This window comes from Strongylocentrotus purpuratus, unplaced genomic scaffold (genome assembly GCF_000002235.5).
Source record: "Strongylocentrotus purpuratus isolate Spur 01 unplaced genomic scaffold, Spur_5.0 spur5_scaffold_9, whole genome shotgun sequence".
NCBI lineage: Eukaryota > Metazoa > Echinodermata > Echinoidea > Camarodonta > Strongylocentrotidae > Strongylocentrotus > Strongylocentrotus purpuratus.
Genome location: NW_022145615.1, coordinates 29,860,954 through 29,873,997, shown reverse-complemented (window position 1 = coordinate 29,873,997; position 13,044 = coordinate 29,860,954). Strand labels below are relative to the sequence as shown.

At 36.2% G+C, this 13,044-nt stretch overlaps 1 protein-coding gene across 3 annotated transcripts in view; it reads left to right on the top strand.

The window, feature by feature from the left end:
• Positions 1-10,564, top strand: part of LOC578929 (SHC-transforming protein 1) — a 63,390-nt gene extending 52,826 nt beyond the window's left edge. For all 3 annotated transcript variants that reach the window (XM_030977411.1, XM_030977410.1, XM_030977409.1), the window contains 3 exons: positions 2,454-2,657; positions 9,011-9,288; positions 10,183-10,564. In XM_030977411.1, coding sequence (XP_030833271.1) covers positions 2,454-2,657; positions 9,011-9,288; positions 10,183-10,362 — 662 coding nt within the window. In that variant the 3' untranslated portion in view covers positions 10,363-10,564. The remainder of the gene's footprint in view (positions 1-2,453; positions 2,658-9,010; positions 9,289-10,182) is intronic.
• Positions 10,565-13,044: the final 2,480 nt, after the last annotated feature.

Here is a 13,044-nt window from a genome sequence, read left to right as displayed (position 1 = left end):
ATGTATGCATATTTCAGGTGCTGCCCTTGGTGTAACCCCCCTAACTTGTTGAACGTAACCAAATGCTTCGTAGATCAGATGGCGAGTTCTATATAGAATTCAAAACTTGATAACGTGATTACCCGAGTGATCGTTTCAAGCTAGTTCTTAGATCTGGGCAGCTTTTTAGTATGGTCAAACAGTGCTAAGTAATTTCTAAGATCTGGGCAGTACCTACGTGTATGTACATTTAATGATAGGCAATTAATGTAGTATGGAGACAATGATACATCATTTACCTTTGTAGCTCTGTAAAAGCAGCAAGACCCTCTTCGAAAAGACCAATGACATTCTCTTATGTTTTTGAAAGGTTACTTTAACTCATCTCCTCCATTCAGTTTGATGTTGGTTCATGAATTATAGATGGCATCCATTAGAAGAGTGAGGGAGAGTTTGAAGCTGGAACTCAAGTGGCTTCAAGTGACATTAATCACCATATGCTATTACCTTCATGTACACAGTACGTAGAATCAGGGGCAGCATTGGGAGGGGGTGGCAGTGGGCAGTGGGTAGCCCGGTTTTTTTAAAAGATTGTAACATTAATTTCACCTTTAAAAAAAAATGGTGATACCAGAGAAGTTTAACTGTCTTTCATGCTCCTAACTATTTTAACCTAAACAACTGTTTACGTCTCATACTATCAATATTCCCCTCACACGCAGTGGCAGATCCAGGGAGGAGCCCCGGGGGGGGGGGGGGGGGGGGGGGGGGGGGGGGGGGGCATAGATACAATACAGATAAAGGGTGTCTTTAACATTCTAAAACACCCCCTTTTGCCAAGGGGGGGGGGGGTGTTTGAACACCTAAAACACCCCTGTGACTGTAAGTAAATATATAACAAAAAATAAAAAGCTGATGGATGAGTGGAAAAAAAGGAAAGGGAGATGAGTTGAGTAAGTTTTCACAATCACAATCATGAAAAAAAATTGTAAGGGAGAAATCCTTTTTTTTTCCTGTTACTTCCTACATTTATTTTTCAACTGTAAACATAAGGGTAATGTATATGATTTAAATTTGTGAATGTGGTAAAAAATGCAAATGTTCCCTTATTTGTGTACATGATAATGTTGCACTTATCATTCATATCACAAACATGTATACTATTATTTACTCATCACCGTAAATGGGCTATTTTATTTTAATTTTTTTAGTTCATTTTTGTTCTTTTGTTTGTTTTGCTCAAATATTTGTTGTTGTTGCTGCTTCTGCATGTTTCTTTAGTTCTTTAAATGTGCATCTTGTTGGACAAGCTAGATCTGTAGATAATGGAACTACATATGTTGTTCATATAGGATGTTTGGTGATGCAAGACCAAGAAGAACTGCAATAACTTCTCAATTATTTTGTTACAATGTTTTTAAAATTGTGTAACCTGCTAGGCCCAGTGTCATTTTCATCTAACATGCATACTTTCCAATGGGTTTAGACCTGAACTGTCTCAAGTTCAATTTCATTGTTATTATGGTCATTAAAGCATGATTTATTGATGAAAATCCCCCAAGGTTACAATGTTACGGGGGGGGGGGGGGGGCTCAGCCATGGCCCATTATAAGCACCCATTAGGCCAATACCTCTATAATGTTTCTCGGTATTGATCAAAATCCGCTGCATAATTCATTCATGTCGCATGACTTTCCATGACTTGAAAGATCATACATTGCTTTAATAATGTATTTTGAATGCAACTTGAGTGGCTCATAAGCAGTCTAACTTTATTTATTTATACTTTGAGCAGTCAACTAATTTTTATTTTATTCTTTAAGTTTTAAGTTGGCCTAGAACCCATAGGCACACATATATATATGGATGAATCCTCTCATAAAATGACATGCTCATTGACGCTAAGCCCTCCAAAGCTCTCTCATAGACCAAAATAACTTTAATGAACTTTATGGCATTTTGTTGTGGGGGATATTGTCATACATGTAATACCCAATTATTACTTTTTTGGAAGAGGTGGGGGGGGGGGGGGTGGTGGTAGAATTTTTTATGTCCAGGAAAAAGAAGTAAGGTTGTTATTTTTTCTTTGTATTTCTTAATCAGCTGGTAAAGTTATAGTAGAACAGACACTGAACAACTAAAGTTTATTTGCATGTTTAATTTTAACAATGATGAAACTGATAATTTTACCTTTGTGTAGCTATTTGCATTGCACGATATCATAGCGTTTTACAAGGTGAGACTTGAAAAGAAATCTCAATGCAATGTGATTGATTCTTTGTGATCCAACAAAAATAACTCAACATTGAAATATTTGCATTCTTTATTCGATGTCTTTGTCAATGCCTTGTATTAAAACGATTATACTTTCAGATTTCAAACATTCATTTCCTTTGTTTGGATAGAAAAAATATACCCTGTTGAAATAGGTATCTGAGTAACGTTACCATTCTCTTCCTTTGCATAAATGACAGTTGGATCCATGATGTACGATGACCAAAGACCGGTCTCGGCCAATTACGACAATCCTCAGAGTCCAAAGTTTAGTGACCGTAAGATGACCGAGGCTGCCTACAACGCATCATTGCCGAACCACCCTCTCAACTTGGAGGTGGGTCAGCAACTACAGAGGGCGACAAGCAACGGAGATCAACATTCAATCGATCCATTTGATATGGGTAAGTGGTGAATAGTCTCTTTCTCATTTATTCATGGTATTCAAACATCATTGTTGCGAGCTGCATAACAGTTCCTAAAAGGTTTGTGAGGAGACTGAGGATGTTTTAGTCAGTGTTACTCATTGTAAAGAACATGTAAAAGGCAATCAAACCCTTATAGCAACTTGAATCATTATAAAGGAGTGGAAAACAGGGTAAACAGAATTTTTGAAAGAATTTAAAATAAAAGTAGAAATACAAGAAAAGGAGGTTGTTCATGGTTATCGTTTTGAAAAAAAAATGGAGCAAAATACTAAGAAAGTCCTGATTGCTTGATGGCTGAAATGTTTGATAATATAAAGCAAACCTTTAATTGATTAATTGGTAATTAACATGCAATCAATACATTTGATATAGGTAAGTTGCAAACCTAAGTCCCTTTATTAAAAATGCAATCAGTGTATTAAAGGGGAAGTCCACCCTGAAATTAAGTTAGTTTTAATAGGAGTAGAAAAATGAGAGAAACAAGTCAGTGAAAGTTTGAGCAAATTCCGATTAAAAATAAGGAAGTTAGGAATTTTGAAGTTGTGATCAATCAAACAAAAATTGGCAACTCTATGACGTATCATGCGAGCTCAACTTCCATTTGCTCAGTACTAAAAAAAGAGAAAAAGAAAAATTTCAACCATACATGCACCCTAAATATAATAATTGCAAATATGTTTCAATACTCCCCTGCAAGGAACAAATATATATTCCGTCATCAATAACGAAGAAAACATGATTTTATGGAATATTATGCACAAAGCAAATGAAGGAGAGCTCGTATAATAAGTCACAGAGTTGCCAATTTGTATTTGATTGATCACAACTTCAATAATTCATAACTTTCTTATTTTCATTCAGAATTTGCTCAAACTTTCACTCACCTGATTTTCTTATTATTCTGCCTCTATCGAAACAAACTTATTTTGGGGGTGGACTTTCCTTTTAAGAATTCATTGCTGCATGCTGCATTGCCGTTCCGAAAAGAAATTGAGGGCCAAATCTCAAATAGTGCCTTGTATATTTATAATTCATCTTTAATATTGGCACATCTGCCTTAAAGATATTAACAGGGAAAAATTTAGTATTTATTTTTCGGGGGGTACTTTTTAACTTTGCCTGCATGAAAATAACATTCTAAAATTTGTTTTGCATTGAACTCTATGCAAATTTAAGGGGGCTCTTTTCTGATTTCCGGGGCTCTTTTTGGCATTTTGGGGGGGGGGGTACTTCGCCCTGAGCCCCCGTGTATTTTTTTCATTGGATATTAAGTTGGGTACTGGTCATGTTATTGTATTGTGCAGGGAACTTTCTAGATATTATTAGGAATTGTTGAATATTTAGTACCTGTGAGTATTTGTGTAGAGTGAGGTTTTGGATTCATCAAAGTGTTGATAGATGAATTCAATCTTGCTGAAAATCACACACAGTGATTAAAGCACTGCACACAAATACAGGAATATGGAGTTACATGCACAGATGAAAACGTTTTTGAAGGTTTTCATTATTATTAGCTGTATTTGGAATAGGAGAGCATTTCAAAAGCAATCCTTTTTATTTGATACTGCTACTACATGTACATGTATGATTCTGTAAATTGTCATGTTATTCAGCTGAGGCTGCGAGATGATAATAAAACAAACTGATCAGGGGGGGGGGGGGGGGTTTTCACAAAACTTGTCATCAGTTACAAATGATTTTTTTTGTTATAAGCTATGGAAATCCTTGCTTCTGATTGGTTATCAGCAGATTTGTCACTGATTTTTGTCATTTGTCATTGAAAAAGGCTTTGTGAAAAAGGTCCCTGAACTGAACTAAACTGAATAAAAAAAGAAGGGGAAAGCTTAAAACAAAAGATATTTCACCTTTTCCAGAATTCTGCCTTTTCTTTAACCCAAGAGTTCATGACTTTCTATCACTCTGTAAGGTGACCATTTGTTAGATCACTTGAATACACGAGGGATGAGTTTTGCCTATGAATTAGGTAATATCCCCTCCGGATATACTAGACCTAGAATGGGACACCGGTCTCATTAATATGCATGGACACGAGCAAAGCAACAGATTTCCCCCCTAAGCTAGGTAATATCTAAGAATTCAACCAATAGCCTTAATATATTGTTGTCTCTTGTGCCACCAGAAGAATCATTTGAATTATAAATGACACACAGATTTACAGATGGCCAATACTCTCGGTGTAGCCTGCACCTCAAGCGATTCAAGCATACAGTATCACTATGAACATAACTGAAAAAGAAAGCGGACAAAATATACAGTTCCTCAGGTAGACAAAGGAACATCCCGTCACTGCTATTATGTAAAAATGTATAGAACAGGTGTCACATGCATATTCACCTTTTTACATAATAGCAGTGAAGGGATGTTCCTTTGTCTACCTGAGGAACTGTATATTTTGTCTGCTCTCATTGTCTGTCATGTTCATAGTGTATATTGCACTGTACATGGTTTATAAGCAGCATAGACACTTACTTGAAGGGGGAAGCCACCCTGATATTAAGTTGGTTTAATTAAAGCAGAAAAATGAGAGAAACGAATTAGTGAAAGTTTTAGCAATATCCAGTTAAGTACCGGTATAGGAAATTTGTGAATTTTTGAAGTTGTCATCAGTGAAACACAAATTAGCAACACTGTGACATATCTTGGGAGGGCCTCTCCAATTTGCTCTGTACAGAAAATTTCATTAACTTTCATTTTCATAGTTATTAATGAAAGATTTGTTTCATTTAGGGGTTGTATGAAACATATTTGCAATAATTATATTTAGAGTGAATGTATGGTCAAAATTTTCTGATGGGAAAATGCAGATTTTAAAAGTTTTTCAGTACAGGGCAAATGGAATGGGACCTTGCAAGATATGTCACAGAATTACACATTTGTGTTTGATTGATTAAACCTTCAAAAATTCATAACTTTCTTATTTTTTAATAGGTTTTTTCTAAAACTCTCACTGACCTGTTTCTCTCATCTTTTACTGCTTCTATTAATGCCAATTTAATATCAGGGTGGACTTTCCCTTTAAACTACAGATGAGAAGATATTCCCCTGATCAGATATTTTAAATATCAAATGGTAGACAAATGGGAAATCATTGGCAACTACAAATTCCCAAAGCGGATGTACATATGTGTATAGACATTCCTTTTAAATTACAGATGAGAAGATACTTCCCTGATGAGATATTTTAAATATCAAATGGGGGACAAACGGGAAATCATTGGCAACTACAAATTCCCAAGGCGAATGTACATATGTGTATAGACATGTATGATATCTGTACATACAGGTTGGCAATATTTGTAATTTCTTGGTCTTTAAAAATAAAAAACATACCTGTTAAGTCTTTTACCCATTACCATTCAGGAGGAGGGATTTTAGAAAAAGTTGTTTTTACATGTAAACGATGAATTTAATTATGTTTGTTATTGTCATTTTCAAGACAGTGTCGAGAGTACCGGATAGAATGATGTAAAAACAAGAGTCGTTGCCCGTGCATTTACAGCAGAAGACTTGGTGTTAGTATTTAAAGTTAACCCATTGATTACAAGAACTAAATGGTTTGTGTAATAAGCCTATGAGAACGAGAGAATTCAGTCATCGATGAGTTAAGTTGCATTGGAATGAAGAAAGGCAGCCTATGGTCACTGAAATGTGTGTTGATGCACTGCCCCTTGTGGACTGTTACATCAAAGGCTTTCGCCAACTTTTTCTTCATTTCTCGAGATAAAATGATTACTTTCAGACCACAATTATTGAAATGTATGCTGAATTCTCCTAAGAGCCCACAGCTCTTCAGAAAATTTTCTGGGGCTGTTTCCTCGCTTGCATCGGGGAAAGGCAATCAATTTGGTTAAAGCATCGCTCATCGGGTAGTATCGTTCAAAATGTATTCCAAACTGTAGTCCCCTCTGCCTTTGAAGCTGGCAAAGACTTGATTTGAATGCTAATGAGTGATGCAGCTTCCCCTGGGCAGATTCCTCAAAGGTTTCAATGGCTCTTTGTTCTGTACTGGATATTCCAGCTGGGATATGATTAGTTTAAATGGCTACCTTGAGGGCTGTATAAGAATTATTTGAACTCAAGAAAATATAGGAGATATGAAGAGATGAGAGACAGAGACAGAGAGAGAGAGAGAGAGAGGGGGGGGGGGGGGGGTAGATGGGGTGAAAGAGAGAAAGAGAGAGAGAGAGAGAGAGAGAGAGAGAGAGAGATTCGATAGGTACATGTATAGGATTAGGATTCAATTCAATTCAATTCAATTTTATTTCCAATTTAAAAATAATTTACAAATCACTAACAAATACATATGAATAATAATGGCGGGATCATGAAAAGCACTAATTGGCTTATTAAAAATAACCCCTTAAAGGCATCATTTAGCAATGTTAAATCTGAGATGTATGGCCCTACGTGTTATCAGTGTCTGTGATATGGTGTAATATTGAAGCCCTAAAAAGTAGTCTTGTTGCAAACTTTAAATATCAAGAAGAAATGGTGTTCAAGTGGATACTTATTACTCTCTTTGATGTGCCAAATTGACATTTCTCACATGAAAGTGAAGGAAATGAGGGAATGATTGACATAAATTGCAAAGCAAAAGTCAATAAAAGTGTAAATCCTTATTCTTTTTGCATGGGACTGGGTGTAGCTTTGATTTTACTCTGTACAATACAATACAGTACAAGTGTGTATTTTAAACTTTGAATAACCAAGATGCTATCACCTATTTTTCTCTCAAAAATGTCGCAATCTAAAGAGAAATGGTGAGCTTAATTTGAAAATTAATTGCCTTTCTGGATAGTAGAATTTGTGGCAGATAGCTACTTCATGTAAATGGCAATCATTCTATAAACGGTTAGGAATTGCATTTGATTAGAAATTTGCAGCACTTATCTATAACAATTGTAACAACGTGCATGTAAATTGAATCAATTATGTCAATTGACCACTGTCTTAACTGTCTATTCAATAATGGTGGTGGTATGAAGTCTTTTTGATGCTCTACGTGTTATTGAAAATAGAACTTCTTGAGGAAGGGGTTCTTGAGGAAAGAAGTACCGGTACTTCAAGGATCTAGATCTAAATTAGATGTGAAGATAGAATGCCAATTTAGGATGGCAACTGTCAGAAGGAATCATTGGATTTCGATTGAGCCCTCTCCAAAAAGGTTAATTGCTTGAACCAAAAGTAGTCCAGTTAGGCTCTTTAAAGTACCCATCGACTTGTTTTGATGGCTGGTGATAAATAGAAAGAAGAGAAGGGCAAAAGTTAGAAGGTGGGAAGTTATGTTGAAAGAGGTGCTGGGTTTTATTAAAATGATTCAAGATGTGTTTACCTAGTGCATTCAGTGTCCTCCTAAATTCAAAAGACCTTGACAAAGTGGTGATAAAGTGGTGCCAGAGTGTAGAAATAAAAATTGGCTCACTCACAGAATATGCACATTGTTGTAGGGGACATTGTTTTCTATGGTTCAAGTCAAGTTCTGTCATGTACACTATAAGTTGAGAGAGAGAGAGACGTAGACAAAGAGACAGAGACAGGCAGAGAGATGGAGGAAGGGAGGAAGGGAAAAAGAGAGAGAGAGATAGAGAGGGAGAAAGAGACTGACAGACAGCAAGACAGAGGAAGATGTAAATTTCATATATTTTATTAAGATCAGTCTAGATGAAATATATTGTAATACTAGTAGCAGTAACTGCATTCTCATCAATGAAATGTACCCATACTGAAGTGGAGAGACATGTATCTGTAGTATTTCTTAAACATCTCCTTTTTATGCCTCCGCCACCGAAGGTGGTGCCGGAGGCATCATGTTTTCGGGTTGTCCGTCCGTACGTCCGTCCGTACTTCCGTCCCGTTTGACCGTTATCACAATATCTCAAGAACCATTTAAGATTTAAACTTAAGACTCGGGAATAGTATTTATCACCATAGGAAGACGATCTGATTAGATTTTGGAGTACGTAGGTCAAAGGTCACAGGTCACAGAGGTCAACTTATGAAATTCCTTGTATTGAGTTTGTTAGCGCGATATCTCAAGAACCATTTGAGATTTAAACTTCGAACTTAAGGATAGTATGTATCACCATAGGAAGACGATCTGATTAGATTTTGGAGCACGTATGTCAAAGGTCAAGGGTCACAGAGGTCAACTTATGAAATTCCATACATTGAGATTGTTATCATGATATCTCAAGAACCACTGGAGATTTAAACTCCAAACTTGTTTAAATTGCTCTATGGCGGAGGCATCATTTTCGACTGCGCGCAGTCAAAATTCCATCTAGTTCTTTCCTTGTCTTTCCTTGTAGAACCATTCAATCCTGAAGCAGCTAAACAGCCCTCCAACCCTTCTGCAGGAGGTGGTGCCTCTGGCCTCCATCCTCATGACATTGCCCCACCCACAAATCCGCTCTACAACGAAGAATGGTTCCATGGGCCCATGAGCCGGAAGGAAGGGGAGCCATTGCTTAGTAACGACGGTGATTTCCTTGTGAGGGAGAGCACGACGGCCAAGGACCAGTATGTCCTGAGCGGGATGCAGAACGGAACACCTAAACATCTGCTCCTGGTGGATCCACAGGGCAAGGTAAGTCATACCTCAGGCAGGGTTCTCCCTCTACGTGACATGTCCTGAGACGTTGGTGACCATGTAGTGCCACAACTCTCTGTCCCATAGTTTATGAAGTAATTCATTCTCCTCAAGATCAATTCCCCTTTCAGAAATCCCATTCCTTAAGCTACGGGTAGTCATCCACAGAATCCTCCTTCTACCCCTTCTCCTCCTCCCCTCCATTCTTCCAGTAAGGGCAAGATTTTCTAAACCATTCTTTCGTATAACATGACCCAAGAAGCTCAGCTGTCGACCTCTAATATAATCCCGAAGTTTTCATCTGAAATCCAAGGGTTACTCAGCCTATATTAATACTTTATCATTTTATCAAGGATCTGTACTAAAATGAGAGTGTCACAGCCAAGGACCAGTACACGTTTAATATTAAAGATGCAGCATTGATTACAGACACACCTGTTACTTGTACATTTAGATGCACAGGGAAAGTAAGTCATACTAGGGGGTCACTCAATCTCTACCATGGCTGTAGACTCAATGAGCTTCTAGTGATCGCTGTTGTTAGGAGTGAATTCTGTAGTGGCTTCATTTCGAGAGGGACTGTGATCGCTTGTGTTTATATTTATAAAAGGGAGTATAAAGGATCGTTTCAAGAGAAAATGAGAGGTTTCCTGTAGGATGCAGGTCAAGGAGGTCTTAGGATTCATTCAATAACATACAGTCATCCAGTTTAGGTTCATATATCATTCGTTTGTGCCTTTATCTTTCATGTGATTGATGTCAAGTTCATTGTTCTCAAAATGTTACTCTCCTCTGCTGCTCCCTCTCCCTTCAACATTTTTCATCCATTGTCTTCAGCTTGACATACCGTAATATTGAATTTTGTTTTACTTCACTTTCCTGTTGCTGTAGGTAAGAACGAAGGACAAGGAGTTTGACAGCGTTAGTCATCTCATCAACTACCACCGTAACAACCGACTTCCCATCATTTCAGCTGGAAGCGCTGTCCATCTGAAGACCCCGTCGTCAGGAAATTCAAAACATAGGTGCCCCCTCCTGGCCCCTTTTCTGTTAAATCCCGAGTTTTTTTAAAACACTAATTATATTTGGATTGAAATGTGAACGCTGTAAATTGGGAAAGCACAATCAGCCAGAAGTATACCTCGCGAGAAGAACATGTTTGCTGTCACAGGTGATATCTCTAAAACATTCTCAAACACTTTGGAAGAGCTTTTCTTGAGAGCTTGAGTCAGTGATGACATGATTGTGACCAGCTGTATGCCAGGATTTGTTGGTGTCCTTTAGTGCTGTAACATCACGGATATCTCCAATTCCGTTTAACCGCCTGTCAAAACCGGACGGTTTTCGGTTAAACGATTTATTTAAAAAAAAAAAAAAAAAAAAAAAAAAAAAAAAAAAAAAAAAAAAAAAAAAAAAAAAAAAAAATCGTTTTTTTTTTTTTTTTTTTTTTTTTTTTTTGGCCGTGTGAAAAAGCAGGAAGGTGATTTAACTGAAGGCGCCGATTTGTGCTTGTGAACTAGTCACAAATAATAGTAAAATGTCGTTTTAGAATAATGTGTAAGATCATTAAATTAAATTAAAAACAGTAGAGGATCTAGGATAGAACCTTGTGGTACACCATGTGTTAAACTTGGATGAATATATATTGAGATCTATTACAAAGATTACTTTCAAACCAAGATGACAGACAAATTGGAGTGTTGTTCTAGTTTTCAAGTGGTAAGTCATCACACCGATTACTGAGCTGGGAGACATTGCCAGGCATAGTGCCAGGTGGAGGGGCATAAATCTAAACTTAAAAAAAAAAAAAAAAAAAAAAAAAAAAAATATTAAAAAAAAAAAAAAAAATTATTAAAAAAAAAAAAAAAAAAAAAAACGGGAAAACAAAACCGTCCAATTGAAAACGGAATCCGCCATGGGCGGTCGGATACCGGACGGTTAAACGTTTGACTACAGCACTAGTGTCCTTTCAATTGCCACATCATGAAGAAATGTAATTGACATCCTGCTCTGATATTGGCCTTTACTCACATCAGGCTAATAATTGTATTACTCTTGGCTACATATACATGTAGATTGAATATTCAACTTCCGTTTTTGTCGCAGCATTTATTCATTTTCATGATGATATATTCTGTATTTGTTTACCAACGAAGCTCATGCCGATTCATTCAGGGGTTGGACAGTAATTTTAAGTGAAGCAGGATATTGCAATGTACACGTAACTCTTCCAGTTATCATACAATGACATCATTCACTAATCATTGCTAAATGAAAGTGTATACTCTACAGACTGAGTCTTATGCTTAACATTAATGTTTCATAACAAAATATTAGGGTTCTACTAGTTACTGGGTTGTAAAGCTCACAATATGCTGTCGTCGCCATAAGAGGGAAGTGGCACATTAAAGTAGCTGTGTAAGCCTTGAATCGTAAATCACTTGCAGTGACTTGCTACGTATCTCTGAGGTTTTCATGAGTGGAGGATGCAGTATTAAGCATGGGATAAGGAGACAATAGCGGGGAAAGTTTACTAAAGGGATGTTCAGATGTAATAAATTGAATCAGATTATTTTGATTCCCATGGAGTAAAAAACCATTGTACAGTTATGACTATGATATGCTGAGAGACATAATGGTATTAATAATGGTATTAATTCTTATCTTTAACAAAGAGTTAATGCCCTACAACAGAAGATAAGTGAATCACTTTCCTATTCATACATAAAGAGTGTGTTCTTTATGGCTGCAATGCAAATTACATGTGTTTAAACATTTGACATCATTTGATTTTGATTATCATTGATTTGTTTAGCATTTTTTACAGGTGTTTTGGTTATATTGTAATTTAGTCCAGCCCCAAAATCATGAACTTTGGGAAAATATTCACTCCAGCTCCGTGATGTGGTATTAAAGCAGCTTGATGATCAAGGCTATATGAATAATGTATAATGTATATATATTTTTGTTACATGTACATAGAAGTATATGGTCATTATATTATCAAGTTTTTTCTATTTTCATGACCCATTTGATTTGAAATAGCATTGTAGTTGATTGCAGGCTTTTTTTCTTTTTGTAATAAATACTGCAAGCGATTTGGTCGGGTCCATTTCAACTGGTAAACACTTCATAAAAAATAGTTGTAATTGTTTGTAGTATTACCATTATTATGATCATTATTTTTATTATTATAATTATAATAATCATAATATTATCATTATTATAATTATGATGCATTATATTGCAGATCATCTCCATAAATGTATACAACTATACATATTTTCATTTTTTTAAAATTAATTACAGGCCCAACTGTAGTGACCATTGATTCACAAATCTTAATCTTCACAATTTTCTGTAATCCGTATAAAACTTTTCAAATCTTTGAAGATTTGTTTATCTACCCAGCAGTGTGTACCGTAATCAATTTAGCAGTATTATTAGGTCATCTTCCAAATGTAACGAATGCTGGCCAAAGAAATTGTAGACTGATTCTTCTGATACCAAATTTCTTTTATTTACATACAGTGCATCTAAAACATTTAAATAACATCATTTACATTTTCTCGGTGTGATCTTCAGGCTACATGGTGAAATAATAATAATTGTAATGGTAACACATATTCATGTCTTTACGATAAGAGACTAAACTTCAGCCTGTACTGTTGTCCAGTTGTGTTATTTTAATTCAGATTGAAGTCAATAAATGTCAGTTTCCTGCTTTGACATGTTATTTTTGTTTTAAGTATG